General features: G+C 47.1%; 1 protein-coding gene across 5 annotated transcripts in view; it reads left to right on the forward strand.

Moving 5' to 3' along the window:
• The window catches only part of cabin1 (calcineurin binding protein 1), an 807,975-nt gene that overhangs the window by 245,212 nt on the left and 543,461 nt on the right, over positions 1 to 19,302 (forward strand). For all 5 annotated transcript variants that reach the window (XM_072499122.1, XM_072499139.1, XM_072499102.1 and 2 more), the window contains exon 27: positions 5,977 to 6,737. In XM_072499122.1, coding sequence (XP_072355223.1) covers positions 5,977 to 6,737 — 761 coding nt within the window. The remainder of the gene's footprint in view (positions 1 to 5,976; positions 6,738 to 19,302) is intronic.

Raw genomic sequence — 19,302 nt, forward strand, 5'->3', positions numbered from 1 at the left:
GCCACCGGTGGGAAAGTGATGATGTGTTGAGTGTGATAGAAAAATAGAAGCAGGAGGAGGTCCTTCGGCCCTTCGAGCCTGCTCTGCCATTCATTATGATCATGGCTGATCATCGCGTTCAATACCCTGATCCCACCTTCCCCCATATCTCTTCATCCCTTTAGCCCCAAGAGCTATAGGACAGCACGGTAGCACAGTGGGTAGAGCTATAGGGTAGCACCGTTGCTTCACAGCGCCAGGGACTCGGGTTCGATTCCCGGCTTGGGTCACTGTCTGTGTGGAGTCTGCACGTTCTCCCCGTGTCTGAGTGGGTTTCCTCCGGGTGCTCCGGTTTCCTCCCACAAGTCCCGAAAGATGTGCTGTCAGGTGAATTGGATAGTCTGAACTTTCCCTCAGTGTACCCGAACAGGCGCCGGAATGCCGTGCCTAGGGGCTTTTCACAGTAACTTCATTGCAGTGTAACTGTAAGCCTACTTGTGACAATAAAGATTATTATTGTTATTATTATTATATCTAATTCCCTCTTGAAATTACACAACATTTTAGCCTCATCTACTTTCTGTGTTAGCGAATTCCACAGATTCACCACTCTCTGGGTGCAGAAATTTCTCCTCACCTCAGTCCTAAAAGGTTTTCCCCTTATCCTCAAACTATGACCCCCTAGTTCTGGACTCCCCCACCATCGGGAACATTCCTCCTGAATCTACCCTGTCTAATCCTGTTAGAATTTTGTAAATTTCTATGAGATTCTCTCTCACTCTTCTAAACTCCAATGAATATAATCCTAACTAGTTCAACCTAGATAAATGTGAAATGATTCATTTTGGAAGGTTGAATTTGAATGCTGAATACAGGGTTAAAGGCAGGATTCTTGAAGTGTGGAGGAACAGAGGGATCTTGGATCCATGTACATAGATCCCTCAAAGTTGCCACCCAGGTTGAAAGGGTTGTTAAGAAGGCGTATGGTGTGTTGGCTTTCATTAACAGGGGGATTGAGTTTAAGAACCGCGAGGTTTTGCTGCAGCTTTATAAAACCCTGTTTAGACCACACTTGGAATATTGTATCCAGTTCTGGTCGCCTCATTATAGGAAGGATGTGGATGCTTTGGAGAGGGTACAGAGGAGATTTACCAGGATGCTGCCTGGACTGGAGGGCATGTCTAATGAAGAAAGGTTGAGGGAGCTAGGGCTTTGTCTCTGGAGAGAAGGAAGAGAAGTGACTTGATAGAGGCATAGATAGAGTGGATAGCCAGAGACTTTTTCCCCAGGGCGGAAATGGCTGTCACGAGGTGACATAATTTTAAGGTAATTGGAGGAAGGTATAGGGGAGATGTCAGAGGTCGGTTCTTTACACAGAGAGTGGTGGGTGTGTGGAATGCACTGCCAGCGGAGGTAGTGGAATCAGAGTAATTCGGGACATTTAAGCGACTCTTGGACAGGCACATGGACAGCGGTAATTTGAAGGGGTGTAGGTGAAGTTGATCTTAGATTAGGATAAATGGTCGGCACAACATCATGGGCCGAAGGGCTTGTACTGTTCTATGTTCTAACTGATTTAGTCTCTCCTCATATGGTAGTCCCGCCATCCCAGGAATCAGCCTGGTAAACCTTCACTGCCCTCCCTCCATAGCAAGAACATTTTCCTCAGATAAGGACACAATACCCCAGGTGGGTTCTCACCAATGCCCGACACAATTTCAGTAAAACATCTTTAATCCTATGCTCAAATCCTCTCGCTATGAAGGCCAACATACCATTTGCCTTCTTTATTGCCTGTTGTACATGCGCGCTTACTTTCAGTGACTGATGTACGAGGACACCAACGTCTCGCTACATATCCATTTCTCTCAATTTACATCCATTGAAATAATAATCTGCCGTCCAAATTCAATGCGTTGGAGGACAGAAGCCAATGGATTATGGCCTAGATTACATACTCCAATCTTGGGAGGCCATTTCTGCCATCAGGCATCTGCCACTCCAAGCTCCATGTCAATGTTATCTGCTTCCATTTTTTGGTCTTTTCTCATAAACTTCAAGAGGAACAAGCCATTTAGCCCCGTGGTAGAGAGTGGACCAGGGTGTCGCAGATAGAATGGTCCCTGTTGACAGAAGAGGACGTGGGAGGATGTATTTGGTAGCATCATGATAGAAATAGTGAAGGATAATCCTTTGAATATGAGAGCTAGTGGGATGAAAAGGGGAAATCTGGGAGGGAGGTGTAAGGGTGAGGACAAAAATGCGGGAAATGGGTCAGACATGTTTGAGAGCCCTTTCAGCCATAGTGGGTGTATATGCTCGGCTGAGGAAAAAGGGAGACATGTCGGAAGTGCCATAATGGAAGATAGCAGCATTAGAACAGATGCAACTGGGAGAATGGAATGGTGTCTTTTGAGAAAGCAGGTGCGAGGAAATGTAGTTGAGGTAGCTGAGGGAGTTGGTGGGCTTGTAATAAATATTGGTAGACTGTTATTAGCCACAAACAGGTCCCGGAACAGTCGGGTGAATGGCTTCCATGTTTTGTGGAAGCCCTCTTCCACGGATGCCGAATTTGATTTTCCAGCCCAGAATCCCCACCCTATTTTGAACCCCACGTCTTCCACCCATTTCCTGTTTGTCGCGTCCAGTTCGATGTCGGCCGTATCTAGCAGTCGTTCTTACATGTCACTACAGTTCCCTCTGCCTAGGATGTCTCCCTCCAGTAAATCTTCTAATAGTGTCTCGTGATGGTCACGGGAATGTCCTTGTCTTCTTCCTTAAGAAGTTTTAAGCTGCAGGCTGCAGTTTGTTGCCTTTACCTAGTTGGAATCTCTGCGTCAGTTTGTCTAGTGTTGTGACCCTGCTGTCAAGTGTATAGGTGCCTAAGTGTGAATGTCCCCCCGTCCTGTCTCCACCTTTCGAAGGCAGCGTCGGTGAGTGCTGGTATGAACCTGTGGTTATTGCAGATGAGGGCTTTGTCGGACATTTCGGTCAGGCCGAATTGCTGCCGTAGTTGCTTCCAGGTCTGTAGGATAGTTTCCACCGCTGGGCTGCTGGAGTGTTTCTTGGGTGGGGATGGGAGTATCGCTGTGGCGAGTGCCCGAAGAGAGGTCCCCTTGCAGGAGGCCTCCACCGCACGCACCAATTCGGCTTCTGGCTCCTTTATCCATCCCATCACTCTTTCCGCTGTCGCTGCCCAGTGGTAGAATTGTAGATTTGGGAGGGCTGGCCCTCACTTGGATTTTGTTTTCTGTAGGACCTTCCTTGTGATCCTAGCTTTCCCCCCTTTCTGTAGGACCTTCCTTGTGATCCTAGCTTTCCCCCCCCCATGCAAACGCCATAATTAACTTGTCCAGTCAATTCTCCGAGCGCGGGCTCGGAGAATCCCGCCCCATGTTACGGTGAGAGAGTGGTGGAAATTGGAAGCAAAAGTGATTAATTTTTCCAGAACCGGACAAGAGCAGAAAATGGCACCATTAAAGTCATCATTGTACCAGAAAAAACAGGACTGGAACAAGGAACTTTCCACGTACCCCACAAAAAGAGGGGCATAACTTGGGCCAATGCAGATACCCATAGCCACACCTTTTGGAGGATGTGAGACAATGTAAAGCAGAAATTGTTCAATGAGAGAACAAGTTAAGCCAGGTGGTGGTGGATGAGGACAATTCAGGGCAGAAGTAAAGAACCCTTAGACTGTTCTGGTGGGATGGATGTGAAGAAGGATTGAGTGTCCATAGTGAAAAGGAGGTGCTTTGAGGAAGGAAACTTGAAATTGTTGAAATGAAGTAGGACATCAGAAGAATCACAAATGTAAATGGAAAGAGACTGGACTAGGGGAGAAAAAAATAGGGTCAAGGCAGGTAGAAATGATTTCAGGGCAGGCAGAGGCTGAAATGATGGATTTAGAAGAAAGGTCTTGGGTGTGGATTTTGGATGGATATGGATACAGGCTGTATGGGCTTGGGGAACTGTGAAGTCGGTAGCTTCTTGGGGGATAAGGCGTACCCGATTAGGATCTGGCTAATGACGCCTGTACGGAGGCCAGTGATCGATGCGGGGAGACCTGATACAATGTGGCCTATTGAGCAGTGAATCGACTGCTCAAAATGCGGTTCCAATACCTCGACTGCTCTGGTGATGCACTGTAGTACACCCCCCAGAGGGTCACCCGCTTTGTGATGGTTTGCTGTGTCCTCAACAACATGGCACAACAGTGGGGCAACATGCTGGAGGTGGAGGGGGAGGAACATGTGGCCACCTCCGAGAAGGAGGACAAGTAGGCGGCGGGGTGGACCAAGAAGGGCTGGAGGTCAAGCCCGGGGAGGACCCGCAGGACAACCGGAGGATGGAGGACAGGTGGCAACGGCAAAGCCGGAGGACCAGGGTGACCCTCATCCTCGCACGCTTCACATAGGTCATGGCCTTATCCATGATTCCCCCTCTCCCTGGCCCCCTTTTCCCATCTCTCTGCTTTCCCCTCTCTCTCTCTCTCTCTCTCTCTCCCCCCCCCCTTAACGGTCGCCACCCGAGTAGTGTTGGCATCAGTGCCATGCATTGCCGCCACCATCTTCTGCGCCCATAGTCTCTTGGACTCCTCCAGTCGGCTGTGGACCTGAAGGAGTGTGGCTGACATCCCGCTCTGAATCTCATGGCCTCACCCTATCGTCTGCATCTTCTTCGGTCTACCTGTTCGGGAGGCTCAGCATCTGACTGGGACCCAGCTGGGTCCTGTGATCCAGCAGACCTTTGTCTCCTGTCTCGCCTGGACATTCCTGCCTCCACCTGATGTACATCTGCAACTGTGTGGTGCTCATCAGAATGTGCTCCAGAAACTTGACCACTATCTGGGGGTGGGGGATACTCTGATGGGCTGGCGCCATAGGCTGAAGGATAATCAACGTGTGGTCAGTGGGAGGGATGGGTCAGTCTGTATGGCATTAACAACTCCCGTTTGCTCCCCAAGCTGACTGCTACTTCCTCCCAGGCGGAGGTGGCTGACCCTCCATGACTCTCAGGGGAACAGGGCATCCAGTCTGGCCTCTACCGCTTCCAGTAGATTGCCCAGGCCGGCATCGCCGAATCGTGGGGCTGGTCGTCTCGGCGGCATGGCTGCGTGCTGAGTGGGATTGGCTGTGCATGATCGGTTTAACTGCTGCTCCCTTGTTAGCAGGGGGCTGGTGAGCTGACCGAGTGGTGCACAATGAAAGATGCCATCTTTCAGATGAGAAGTTAAATCGAGGCCCTGTTTGCCTCCCCCAGGTGACATAAAAGATCCATGACACTATTTCAAAGAAGAATATGGGTGCTCTCCCTCGTGATCTGGCTAATATTTATTCTTCAAACTGATTTACAGCACATTGGGCTGCAGCAGAAAGAGCTTTGTCTGGTCTTGTTTAGAAACACTAGTAGTGTGAACAAGAGAACTGGCCCTGAAGTAGCCAAGACTATATAATAAGCAGCTGGTTGGAGTCACAGAATTTGATTGAGGTTTTCTCACTTCAACAAATAGATCATAGAATATACAGTGCAGAAGGAGGCCATTCGGCCCATCGAGTCTGCACCTGACCCTTGAAAGAGTACCCTACCCAAGCCCACACCACCCTATCCCCATAACCCAGTAATCCCACTCAACCAACACTAAGGGCAATTTTTTGGACACTAAGGGCAATTTAGCATGGCCAATCCACCTAACCTGCACATCTTTGGACTGTGGGAGGAAACCGGAGCACCCGGAGGAAACCCACGCACACACGGGGAGAACGTGCAGACTCCGCACAGTGACCCAGCCAGGAATTGAACCTGGGACCCTGGAGCTGTGAAGCAATTGCGCTAACCACTATGCTGCCCTTAGGAGGCATCTGGGTATGGTTGAGTACAATCTAACCAAAGTTTTGCTATGTATCAAAGGATTTCTACAAGTTCTTCTGTTTCTATAACACTGAATATGCAATACATTAATGTGTCTGAAATAATTGTTTTTGTTTATTTTCCCAGAGAGAAGTCAAGACAGTGTGATTTTGGTGCTCTCTGATTCTAACTCAACGCAGGACATCTTCACAGATGCAGCCAGCTCTCAGGACAGCAGCAGGAAGATCCACTCTGGGAAAGGTAGTCCCTCATCTTCTTCAACTGTGGAGGCTACTGTGTCCACGGAGAGCCACGGAAAACTGGAAGAAGAGGATTTAGTGGCTCGAGTTTCTTCTGAGCATTGTAAAGGAGGCAGTGTGGAGATCACAGAAGCCATAGATGCTTTAACGTTGAGATTGGCAGAGCGCACAACTCACAGGGTACCTGTGGAGGCAGCTGTGCTGTCCAGGGAGAATTATAGGAAGCTGGAGGAAGAGGACTCCGTGGGACGTATCTGCTCTGAGCTTTGTAGAGGCGGCAGTGTGGAGATTACCGAAGGAATCGATGCTTTGGCTTTGAGATTGGCGGAACAAGCAGGAGCAAAATTGCACACAGAGGCGCAGTGTCAAACTAGTACCATTAGTGCTATTAATGTTACTCCCACCAGGGCCACCTCCTCATCTCTGTGCGACTCAAAAAAGAAAGCCACTGATCCGTCAGGAGAGATGAAAGACACTTACAGATTGGAGGATCTCCCTCTGAGCCTGCCTGGAGACGAAGAGGAGCAGCGTCGAGTCCTGACTGAACAGTGTATTAGAGCCCTGCATCTGTGTCTCAGTCGATTTCCTCAGCACTACAAGAGCCTCTACAGATTGGCTTATCTGTATATATATAGTAAAACACACAAGGTAAGTGAATGTCATCCTTACTTTCGGCAAACCTTATTCAGTTTTCATAAATAGCTGTTTGAGATGATAAACTGTGTGAGTGAAGGGTTGTGGATGATAGAAGGAATATGAAGGAGTGTGAAAAAGAATAAGATCATGAACCATTGATACATCGATGACAGAATAGGTGGAATAGGAATTTCACCTTTAGAACTATTAGTGGCTGATTTGAGATTCTGTGTTCATATGTGTGCAGCTTCTTACACTACCCCAGTCGTGTTCATTTCAAAACTCAGCACTTTGAAGAGAATTACCATTTTTTGCTTGTGTAATATTTTATCAATTGCTGTTGGCCATTTTGAAGCGATTGGGTGAGAGGTGAGGTGTTAAATTCAGCTACCGATCCTTTAGGGCTGATTTTAAATCAATAGCAACATGGTTCTGAAGAGTTAAAATATCATCAGTTATTGCTCTCCCATTGCAATAGTTCAATAGCAATGCTGCCCTCAACCAGGTTTGTGGTGCTGATACAGCCCAACAGAATTACAATGTGGGGGGAGGTGTTTGGGGGGGCGGGGGGGTGTTTTGGGGGGTGGGGTGGGGGGGGAGGTGCGCGGTGGCAATGACTGGACATGGAGGGATGCGGTGCTCATTATAAAATCAGGAAAAATTACCAAAGGAGGTGGCCCATTGTTTTGTCACTGGAATGACTAACTCTAATCATATTCCCCTGATTTGTTTTTCCTCTGTATCTGTCAATCACTACTAAAACATTCTTGGGGAAGGGGGATATTATTTTAATGAAAGAGCAAAAACAGCTGCTAAACGGATGCTGTGCTTGTAAGATATTCCCTATTTAAAAGTTTAGTTTTAGCACACAATTTTGATTCTAATTGCTATCATTTGAATTTGCCTGGAGGGGCTAAAGCAGACACCAGGTGGAGCACTCCAGTGCTGATGAGTCACAATTTTCATGAAGCAGTATATGTGGCCTCTATACACCCACTTTCACTGAAGGAGTGGAATGTACTGGCTGATTCACAGTGGTATGGTTCAAGTTGGCTCCGGCAGTGTGGGAGAAGGCAGACAGGTTTTCAGACGTGGCACTGGAGGTCCTGGTGGAGGAGGACTAGAGAAGGAGGGCGATCCTTATCAAGATTGGGTAAGGATGCCGACTCTACCTCCTCTCATGGCCGGCAGCTAGTGCTGCTCTGCCAGGCCTTGCCCTACTAAGGAGGGGTTCCCCCAATAAGATGCCAATTACCAAGCATTCCCTTTCCTCCTGATGATTATTATCACAGAACCTTTACAGTGTAGTAGTAGGCTATTCGGCCCGTTGAATCTGCACTGGCTCTCTGAAAGAGCACTTTACCTTGTCCCACTGCCCTGCTTTATCCCTGTAACCTTGCACATTCTTCCTTTTCAGATAGCAATCCAATTCCCTTTGAACACCTCAATCAAACCTGCCTCCAACCACCCTCTCAGGAAGTTTGTTCCGGACTCCAACCACCTTCTTGAGTGAAAGAAAATTTCCTAACATCACCTCTACTCCTTTTGACCATTATTTTAAATCTGTGACCTCTAGTACTCTTGAGAGGGAACAGTTTCTCTCTATTTGCCCTGTCCATACACCTCAGGATCTTGAATACCTCTATCAAGTCAAAAAGATCTCCAGTAAGGTAGCATCGCACAGTACTTACCTTATTTAAATGAAGTCCTTGAGAGAATTTCCTAGAATAAAAGCTGAAAATATTGGGAAAGTCTCCTGATACTTTTCAAAAGTCCTCTTCAAACCTCATGGTAGCTTAATTGTATCCAGGGTGCTACTTATAGGTGAAATGTCAAATCCTTTACCAAGAAGATGTCTTGTGCTAAATATACGTTTCTTTACTCGAGACCATAGGAGACCAAATGTCGGTCTCGGGAAGTCCAAAAGGGGAGAATTTATAATGGAAAACAAGGAAATAGCAGAGCAATTAAACAACTACCGTAGTCTGTCTTCACGGAAGAAGACATAAATACCTTTTCAGAAATACGGGGACTTCCAGTAGCAGCCATGGAGTGAATGGTCGCACACAGAACGGCTCCTGCCTGAAAATATTGTTTTGGCCTCTTTTACCCGAACGTTGGGGAATTTCGGCAGATAAGTTGTGCGGAGCGTGGAGGGGGATAAGTTCTCCCCCGGATGGGTATGCCTACAGGTTACCAAACACAAACGAAAACAGTGAGAACCCTGGCTAAAGAATTGGAGGAGACTTGTGGCGCAGCATCAATTATAAAAATGGCAGAGGGGGAATGGTCGTCATCTACTGGAAAGCTGCAAATGGAGTAGTCGATGAGCTTCATTAAGGATGTATTTCGGCAGCAACGTAAGGAAATGCAGAATGACTGGTCAAAGGAGATTGAGGGGGCAGTGGCACTTCTTTGTGGGACTTTGGAATGGGTTGAGAAGAGCCTTGAGGTGCAGAGGGCAATGATCCAGAAGTTGGAGAAGGTGGTGTCTGACCAGAGTGATTGGATTGTGTCGTTGGAAGTGGAGATGGCGATCCTTGGGGACATGTGTAAGATGCTGCGAGCAAAGGTTGAAGACCAGGAAAATCAGTCCGGGTGGCAAAAACTGCGGATTGTGGCCTTCTGGACGAGGCCACAGAGGTGGATCGGGCGCATAGGTCCCTGAGGCAGGGGCCAAGAGCAGGAGAGCAGCCACAGGTGGTGATTGTGCGTACGCACAAGTTCCAGGACAAAGAAAAAATTCTGAGGTGGGCCAGAGTACGGCGGGATTGTGAGTGGGAAGGAAACCGAATCCGGATCCATCAAGGCATTGGAGCGGAGCTGGCCAGGAGATGGGCAGGATTCAAAAAGATCAAGGCAGTACTGTATCGGTGCCAGATTCGGTTCAGAATGATGTACCCGGCCAGACTTTGGGTAACTTGTGGGAGGTGGTGGAGTAGTGGTATTATAGCTAGACTAATAATCCAGAGACTCTGAGTAATGCTCTGGGGTCCTGGGTTCGAATCCCACCATGGCAGATGGTGAAATTTGAATTCAATAAAAATCTGGAATTAAAAGCCTAATGATGAACTTGGGCCGGGGTGCGGTTTGGAGAGAAAGGCAATGATGGTGGACTGTAGGGGGAAGGGAGGCACAGGCCTTTCTTGATGGAGATGCATCCAGGTGGGTGGGGCAAGTGAGGAAGGGGTGGGTGGGGCAAGTGAGGAAGGGGTGGGTGGAGCAAGTGTTGGGGTTTGATTCAAAATCGAGGGGGTTTGCCATATTGTTGAGCAAGAAAACAGGGTTTACGGGGGCCATGGAAGTGTGGGACCCAGTGGGGAGGTGTGTGATAGTGAGTGGGGTATGCAACCAAATGAGATGATGCCAGATTTGTGAAGAGGCTATCGGGGGCAATCCTGGACTTGGACTCTCACCAGCTGATTATGGCATGGTGGATTTCAATTGTGTATTGGAGCCGAGGGTGGATAGGTCGAGCCCTAAGTCGATGGGGAGGTCGAGAATGGTGCGAGAGCTGGCAGGGTTTATGGAGAGGACATCAATGGTGGATCAGCATCCACCAGGTTTGGGCACCTGGAAGAGAGAGAGTATTCCTTTTTCTCGCATGTGTATCGGGTTTATTCCAGGATTGTCTTTTTGGTGGTGAGCCGGGCGGTGCTGATGTGGTGAAAGGGGTACAATATTGATTTCGGACCATGCTCCACACTTGCTAGACGTGAGACTTTGTTCGGGTCATGTGCAGAGGCCAAGTGGAGGTTGGATTCGGAGCTTTTGGCAGGCAAGAAATCCTGTGGGAAGGTGAGAGTGGCAATTAAGAATTATGTTGAGCTCAATTAGAATGGGGAGGTATCGGCAGCCACGTTTTGGGAGGCCTTGAAAGTGGTGGTCCAGGGGGAAATTGTTTTGTTCAAGGCCCATAAGGATAGGATGAGGCGGGAGGAGCATCGGTGACTATTAGATGAGATAGTGGAGGTGGATAGGAGGTATTCTGTGGCCCCCATGAAGGAGTTGTTGGCGGAAAGGAAGAAGTTGCAGGGGTAGTTTGACTGGTTGATAGGGTGGTGGGTCAGCTATGGCGGATGAGTGAGGTGATGCAGTATGCGTATGGGGAGAAGGTGAGTCGCATGCTGGCCCACCAGCTGCAGTGACAGGCAGTGTTGAGTGAAATTCTTTGACGGGGGGGCGGTTAAACATGGTGTCGGATCCGGGGGGGGGGGGTGATATGGGTTGGTTTTTGGATGGGCTGGACTTTCTGGGGAGGAGGGGAAGAGACAGGCACTGGAGGCACCGTTAGGGCTAAAGGAGGTGATAGACTGTATTGGCAAGATGCAACCGGGGCTGTATAGCTGTTCATGACGGAGTTGGCCCCTACCTTTTGGATATGTTTAGTAAAACGGAGGAGTTGGCGGCTATGTTGGCACAGGCGTCAATTTCACTGATCCCAAAAAAGGGGAAGGATCTATTGGAATGTGGGTTCTATAGACCTATCTCGCTGCTAATTACACAACGTGAAAGTCCGGGCAAAGGTATTGGCGAGAAGGTTGGAGGGGTGTGTGCTGGAGGTGGAGGCAGCTCTCTAGTAACATTAGGAGGTCGCTGAATGTAATTATGACCCCATCAGGGGGTTGAGTGCCAGAGGTGAATGCTGTACATGGACGCGGAGAAGGCCTTTGATTGGGTAGAGTGGAGGTATTTGTTTCAAATCCTGGGGAGGTTTGGGCTTGTCCGAGGTTTGTGGGTTTGGTTGTTGTATGCGTCCCCCATGCCAAGTGTGCGAACGAATAGGATAAACGCAGGGTATTTTGGATTGATGAGGCAGGGGTGCCCGCTTTCGCTGCCGTTGTTTGCGTTGCTGATTGAGCCCTTGGCGATGGCACTTCGGGACTCGGTTGAGTGGCAGGGGATTGTGAGAGGGGGCAGGAGCACCAGGTGTTGTGTACGCCGATGACCTGTTGTTGTTAGTGTCGGACCCTTTGGAGAGCATGGGCAGAATCATGGGCTTACTGGATACCTTGGGGCTTTTTCAGGTTATAAATTGAATATAGGGAAAAGTAAGCTGTGAATGCTGTGGAGCTTTGGGTGTGGGTGGGGGGTGCGAACATGGGGGCTCTCCCATTTAAGGTGGAAGGGAACGGTTTTGGTACCTGAGGATCCAGGTAATGAATGAGTAGGCCACAATGCGTTGGTGGAACCTGACTGGGTTGGAGGAGGAGATCAAGGGGGACCTTAAAAGGTGGGATACGCTGTACCTGATATTGGTGGTGAGGGTGCAGGTGGTGAATATGAACATGCTGCCAAGATTCCTGTTTGTGTTTCAGTTCCTTCTGATTTTTCTCCCAAGACCTATTTTCGGAAGGTGGATGCGCTAATCATAGAATTTACAATGCAGATGGAGGCATTCGGCCCATCGAGTCTGCTCAGGCTTTTTGAAAGAGCACCCTACCTACCCAAGCCCACACCTCCACCCTATCCCCATAACCCAGTAACCCCACCCAACACTAAGGGCAATTTTAGACACTAAGGGCAATTTAGCATGGCCAATCCACCTAACCTGCACATCTTTGGACTGTGGGAGGAAACCAGAGCACCTGGAGGAAACCCACGCAGACACGGGGAGAACGTGCAGACTCCGCACAGGCAGTGACCCAAGTCGGGAATTGAACCTGGGACCCTGGAGCTGTGAAGCAATTGTGCTAACCACCGTGCTACGGTGCTGCCCAATCTTGGAATTTGTGTGGGCAGGGAAAGTGCTAAGGGTAAAGAGGGTTTTGTTGCAGAGGCGGGAAGGGAGTTTGTTGCTCCCAAACTTGTTGCATTATTATTGGGCGGTGAATGAGGAGAAGGTGAGATAATGGTGGGAGGGGGTGGGGGCGGACTGGATCAGGTTAGAGGAGAAGTCTTGTTAGCGTACGAGCCTGAGGGCTCTGGTGACGGCCCTGTTACCGCTTGCGCCGAGGAAGTATACAGGGAGTCCAGTGGTGGAGCCGCCTATAAAAATCTGGAACCAGCTGTGGAGGCACTTTAAACTGGGTCACATGTTGGTGTTGACACCATTGTGTGAGAACCATTGGTTCAAGCCGGAGGGGATGGATGGGATGTATAGTCGGTAGAGGGAGGAGGGGTTGGAGTGGGTTAGGGACATGTTTTCGGAGGGAAAGTTCGCTGGGCGAGAGGAACTGCGGGAGAGGTTTGAGTTACCAAGGAGAGTGAGTTTAGGTACTGGCAGGTGTGGGACTTTTAAGCGTTAGGAGCTGCTTTTGTTCCCTCGGGTACAGAAGTATACGCTTCTGGAGAAAATGGTGCTCCCAGATGAAGTAGGGGTGGCTGGATTGGGGATATATATGGGTGGTTGGGAGAGCAGGGCAAGACATTAGTGAAAATAATCAAGTGGAAGTGGGAGGAGGAGTGTGGAGGGAGATAGAATGGGGACTTTGGTGTGAGGTAATGCGGCAAGTGAACTCAACCTCCTCCTGCGCAAGAATGAGTTTGACCCAATTTAAGGTGGTGCACAGGGTCCACACGACTCTTGGATGAGTGTTTTTTTTCCGGGGATAATAGACAGGTGTGAGAAGTGTGAGAGGGGGCCGGTGAATCATGCTCATATGTTCTGGGGTGTGAGGAGTTGGAGAACTTTGGGAGGCGGTGTCTGGGACCCTATCGAGGATTGTAGGGAATTGAGGTGAAGCCGGACCCTCTGGTCGCGATCTTTTTGGTGTTGGAGGTGCCGGAGCTGCTGGAGGGGAAGGGAGCCGATGTTGCGGCCTTCCCCTCTCTGATTGCTCGGTGACAGATACTTTCAAATTGGAGGTTGGCTATGCCACCTGGAGTCGCGGCATCGCTGGGGGATCGGTACAAATTTTTCAGGTTGGAGAAAATCAAATTTGTCTTTAAGGGGGTCAGAGGAGGGCTTTGAGGTACAGTGGAGGCCAATCACGGCTACGTTTGAGGCGCTGTTTGTCGCAGAGGGTGGATTAAAAGGAGAAAAATGTACAAACTGTATACTTTGATTGGATGTTAAGCTTGTGTTTTGTTGAATGTGGTTGGAATAAAATATCCTTTAAAAAGAAATTTCCAGAAATGCTAGAGACTCAATCGTAGACTGAGAAGGAGGAATTGAAGGAAGTTAGTATTAGTAGGGAAATAGTGCTGGAGAAATGATTGAGACTGAAAGGTGATAAATTCTGAGGGCATCATAAGCTACATTCCATGATATGACAGGAGATGGTCAAGGAAATAGTGGAAACGTTGGTTGTCATCTTCCAAGATTCTGGAGCAGTACTGGCAAATTGGAGGGTGGCAAATGTAACCCCACTGTTTGAAAAAGGAAGGCAGGAGAAAACAGAGAATTACAGACTGACTAGCTTAACATCAATAGTAGGGAACATGCTAATGTCGATTATAAAGGCTGTGATAACTGGACACTTAGAAAATATCAACGGGGTTAGACAAAGTCAGCATGAATTTATGAAAGGGAAATCATGTTTGACCTACTGTTTTTACACAGGGGGTAGTGGGTGCCTGGAACTCGCTGCCGGAGGAGGTGGTGGAAGCAGGAACGATAGTGATGTTTAAGGGGCATCTTGACAAATACATGAATAGGATGGGAATAGAGGGATACGGACCCCGGAAGTGTAGAAGATTGTAGTTTAGACGGGCAGCATGGTCGGCGCAGGCTTGGAGGGCCGAAGGGCCTGTTCCTGTGCTGTACTTCTCTTTGTTTTTTGTACTGGAGTTTTTTTGAGGACACAAGTAATAGAATAGATACACGAGAAACGTGGATGCGATATATTTGGATTTTCAAAAAGTTTGTTATGAAGTCCCACTTAAGAGGTTAGTGTGCAAAATTAAAGAACATGGGATAGAGGATAATATTTTGGCATGGTTGAGAATTGTTTAGTAGTCAGGAAACAGGAATAAATGGATCTTTTTTTGGAGTGGCAGATGGCGACTAGTGAGATACCGCAGGGATCAGTGCTTGGGCCCTGGCGATTCACAATATATATATCAATGATTTGGATGAGAAAACCAAAAGTAATATTTCCAAGTTTGCTGACGAAACAAAAACTAGGTGGCAATGCGAGTGGTGAGGAGTATGGAAAGATACTTCAAGGCGATTTAGACAAGTTGAGTAGGCAAATCCATGGCAGATGCAATATAATATGGATAAGTGTGAAGTTATCCACATGGGTAGGAAAAACAGAATGGCAGAATATTATTTGAATGGTGATAGATTGGGAAATAGTGATGTACAAATGGACCTGGGTGTCCTTGTACTGAAAGCAAGCATGCAGGTGCAGCAAGCAGTTAACAATGCAAATGGTATGTTGGCTTTTATTGTAAAAGGATTGAGTACTGGAGCAAGATGTTTAGTACAGCTTTACAGAGCTTTGGTGAAACCACATTTGGAATATTTTGGTGCAGTTTTGGCCTCCTTACCTAAGGTTCACCAGACTGATTCCTGGGATGGCAGGATTGTCATATGAGGAGAGATCTGTTTGACTCGCCTGAATTCACAAGAGTAGAACAACGAGAGGGATCTCTTTGAAACAGAGAAAATTCTAACAGAGCTGGACAGACTGGATGCAGGGATGATGTTTCCCCTGGGGAGTGGGATGGTGGTGAGATCAAGGGTCACAGTCTCAGGATATGAGGTAGGTAATTTAGGATTGAGATGAGGAGAAATGTCTTCACTCAGTGTTGAATTTGTGAATTCTCTACCACAAGGCTGAGGATGTCAAGTCACTGAGCATATTTAATAAGGAAATAGATATATCTCTAGACTAAAGGCATCAAGGGATATGGGGCGTATGGCATTGAGCTAGAAGATTATTCATGGTCATGTTGAACAGTGGAGCAGGCTCGAGGGGCAGAATGGCCTACTTCTGCTTCCACTTTCGCTGTTTCTATGATTTTGCCATGTGGAAGCTTTTCAACACCTGTAATATCCAAAAAAAAGTCCCCCCTCAAACACACCCTAAATGGTTCAAAAACTATCTGTGTGGAACGTACTCTGGGTGGGGGATTTCAATGTCCGTCACCAAGAATGACTCATGTGATACCACTACTGACTGAGCTGGCTGAGTGCTAAAGGACATAACTGCAGGGCCTATATCAGGTAGTGAGAATTATAACATGAGGGAAGAGACAACCTGACCTTGTCCTCGCCATCTACTTGTCACAGATGCATCTGTCCATATCAGTGTTGTTAACAGTGACCACCATCCAGTCCTGGTGCAGACAAAGTCCTGTCTTTACAGTAGAGACACTCTGCATCATATTGCGTGGCACTGCCACTGTGGTAAATGGGCTATAATCAGAACAGATGGAGCAACTCAAAACGGGGCATCCAGGAGGCACTGTTGAGCAACAGCAGAATTGTATTCAACACAATTTTTAACATTGTGGGGCAGCACGGTGGCGCAGTGGAATGCACTGCTGCCTCATGGCACTGAGGTCCCAGGTTCGATCCCGGCTCTGGGTCACTGTCTGTGTGGAGTTTGCACATTCGCCCCGTGTTTGTGTGGGTTTCGCCCCCATAACCCAAAGATGTGCAGGGTAGGTGGATTGACCACGTTAAATTGCCCCATAATTGGAAAAAATGAATTGGATACTCTAAATTTATTGAAGAAAAAAAATTTTTTTTTTAACATTGTGGCTTATCTCTCATTAAAGCCGAGGGGCCATCTTTGATTCAATGAAGAGTGCAGGAGAGCATTGCCAGGCATACTTAAAACTGAGACACAAACCTGGTGAAACTTAACAGGACTACATACAACTAAGAACCAATAGACAAGATGTAAGCTCTGCAGTCCTGCCACATCCAGCCATGAATAGTGGTGGACAATTAACACAGGAGGAGACTTAACTCAATAATGGGAGAACCCAGCAGGTCAGTACAAAATTACAAGGATGAAGTGTTTGCAATCATTTTCAGCTAGGACTAAAAGATCCTGACGCTTCACCTATTCTATTATAGTTGCTTGACCTTTGCTGTATCTAATTTCACTTGCTGACCATCGGTAAAAGAATGATCCATCTTGGTCCTTGCTGTCACAGGTGTCAGTATCAGCCAATTTGATTCACTTCATGCGATGTAGCAAAATGGCTGAAAGCATTGGCTGCAAAGACTGTGAGCCCTGACAACATCATGGCAGTAACAATGAAAATCTGAGCTCCAGAGCTAGCTGTGCCTCTAACCAAACTGTTCTAGGACAGTTACAACTCTAGCCAACAAAGTGAAAAATTGCCCAGGTATCACCTGTCCATAAAAAGCAGGACAACTCCAATCCTGCCAATTACCATCCCACCAGTCTCCTGTCAATCATCAGCAAAGTGATAGAAGGTGTCATCAATAGTGCTATCAAGCAGCACTCACTCAATAACCTGCTCACTGGCACTCAGTTTGGCCTCCCCAGGACCGAGTGTGGTGGTGAATCATTGAATTCCATTGTAGCACCTATTCCTGAGAAATTGAAGCAAGTACATATGCAGCTGAGGCGAGGTAACAACTTTGTTTTAAAGATGTCCTGACATTAATGTTTTGTGACTTTTGAGTGATTTCTAAATTATGTCTCTGCTGACAAATGGGGATCCAGTGTTAATGAGCAGTTTGGCATAATATTGTTTTGATGCTGAAATGATATAGTTCATTTCTCCTTCCAATACCTGGAAATATTTGGGTGTTGTCACTAAGGTTTTCCTCACTTGGACCATTTTGTTGCGATCTGTGCTTTGCCTGAACTTGGTTCCTGTATCAAAATGGTGCTTTTCATGTGCATTTAACGAAAAATTCTCATCTCTATTGAGACTTGTATGCCCCTGCAGATACTTATCTCCTCCTCCTGTAACATTTGTGCTAACTCTATTGGTTTTCTTTCATGCCCATGCTTGTGTGTTGCGCCTTTTCCTTCCTCCTTGCCAATTCATGCTTGGCTCAGTTGGTATAGGTGTCAACTTCACTCAGTTGGTAGTATTCTCACCTCTGAGTTAACAGGCTGTGGGTTCTAGCCCCACTCCAGGACTTGAGCATATAATCTATCCTAACACTTCGGTGCAGTGCTGAGTGTGTGCCATTGCATTGTCGGAGGTCTCACAAGCGACACCACCAAGAACAGCAAACTGATCATCCATCTAATTTGCTGTTTGTGCAATCTGCTGCACAAATTGTTTGCCTACAGAACAGTTTCCAGACTTTAAAAGTAATTTATTGTTTATGAAATACTTCAGGACATCCCAGTAACAGAGATAGTTGATGCCATTTTGACAAGAGTTATCTCATGATTTAAAACCAGATAGAGCTAAAGGCCATTTTTTTGTCACAATCACATGACCAATATTGGACAAAAAAATTCAACTGAGTTTTGCCTTTATTGGCACCCTTCATGGTTTCGCCATCCATCCATCCATCCAGTCTTTCATTTTTTTCCCTTCACTGAAGGATCCCTGAGCTCTGTACTCCTTTCCATGAATGTCACAATCCTTGATGTCACTTTGAAATTCCCCAGGATCCAGTGAAATATCATAGAATTCCGAAATGCAAAAGGAGGCTATTTGTCCCATCAAGTCTGCACTGACCCTCTGAAAGAGCACCCTACTTAGGCCCACTCCCCCACCCTATCCTGTTGCCGTTACCTTTCCACTTTATTTTCCTTCACTTCTGCAAATTTTTACTATTCAGCAGCCGCCTGAAAACTGCATTAACTCTTTTTTGCTTTGTATAATGTCTTCCTTTGCAGAAGGTTCCTCCAGCACACTGTACAGCCTCTTCCAATCTGATATGTGACACTTCCACTTTATCTGCACTGGTGTGTATTCCTTCTCCCTATCAAAATCAATTCTGTAATCTGGATTTCCTTGTAATCACTTACTCAACTTCTCCCACATGAGTTGCAAAACCCCCTTCAACTCATTTTAAATTCCCAATAGTTAAAATTCTCTTCGACAAAAGCTCTCATTGTTCTGGATTCTTCCTAATTTCATAACACACTCCATTTGTTGGTGTCCTCTTTAAAATTATCATCCTTCTCCGTACTTCTCCATTTTAGTGAACGGATTGATAGAATACAGAAGAATTCCATTTGGCCCAAGGACCCATGCTGACCAATTATATCCAATTAGCCCCATCCCCTGGGTCTGTCTCCATTGCCCTGTCAATTTTTCCCTTTTAAGTAATTTTGAATATCAATGCTACCTTTCGATCTGCTTCGACCAAACTTGCACTGAGTCATTACTGCTCAGAAGGAAACAGATTCATCTAGTCTATGCCGGACTTCTGTGGAGCAATCAAACAGTTCTATTTCCCTGTTCTGACCCCATAATCCTGTAAGTTTATTTCCCTCAGATAACCATCCAAAGTCCTTTTGAAATCATTCATCCTCTCTGCTTCATCACCCCTCATAGGCAGCCAGTTCCAGATCATTACCACTCACTGCGTAACAAAATTCTTCCTCACATCCCCCCTGCAACTCTTGTCCAAAACCTCAATTCTGTGTCCTCACCAGTCCTTTTTACCATCAACGGCAGCTTCTCCAATCTAATCTTGTAACTAAAATCCCTCATCCCTGAAACCATTCTGGTA

Source organism: Scyliorhinus torazame, chromosome 1 (genome assembly GCF_047496885.1).
Source record: "Scyliorhinus torazame isolate Kashiwa2021f chromosome 1, sScyTor2.1, whole genome shotgun sequence".
In the NCBI taxonomy this organism is placed as follows: Eukaryota; Metazoa; Chordata; class Chondrichthyes; order Carcharhiniformes; family Scyliorhinidae; genus Scyliorhinus; species Scyliorhinus torazame.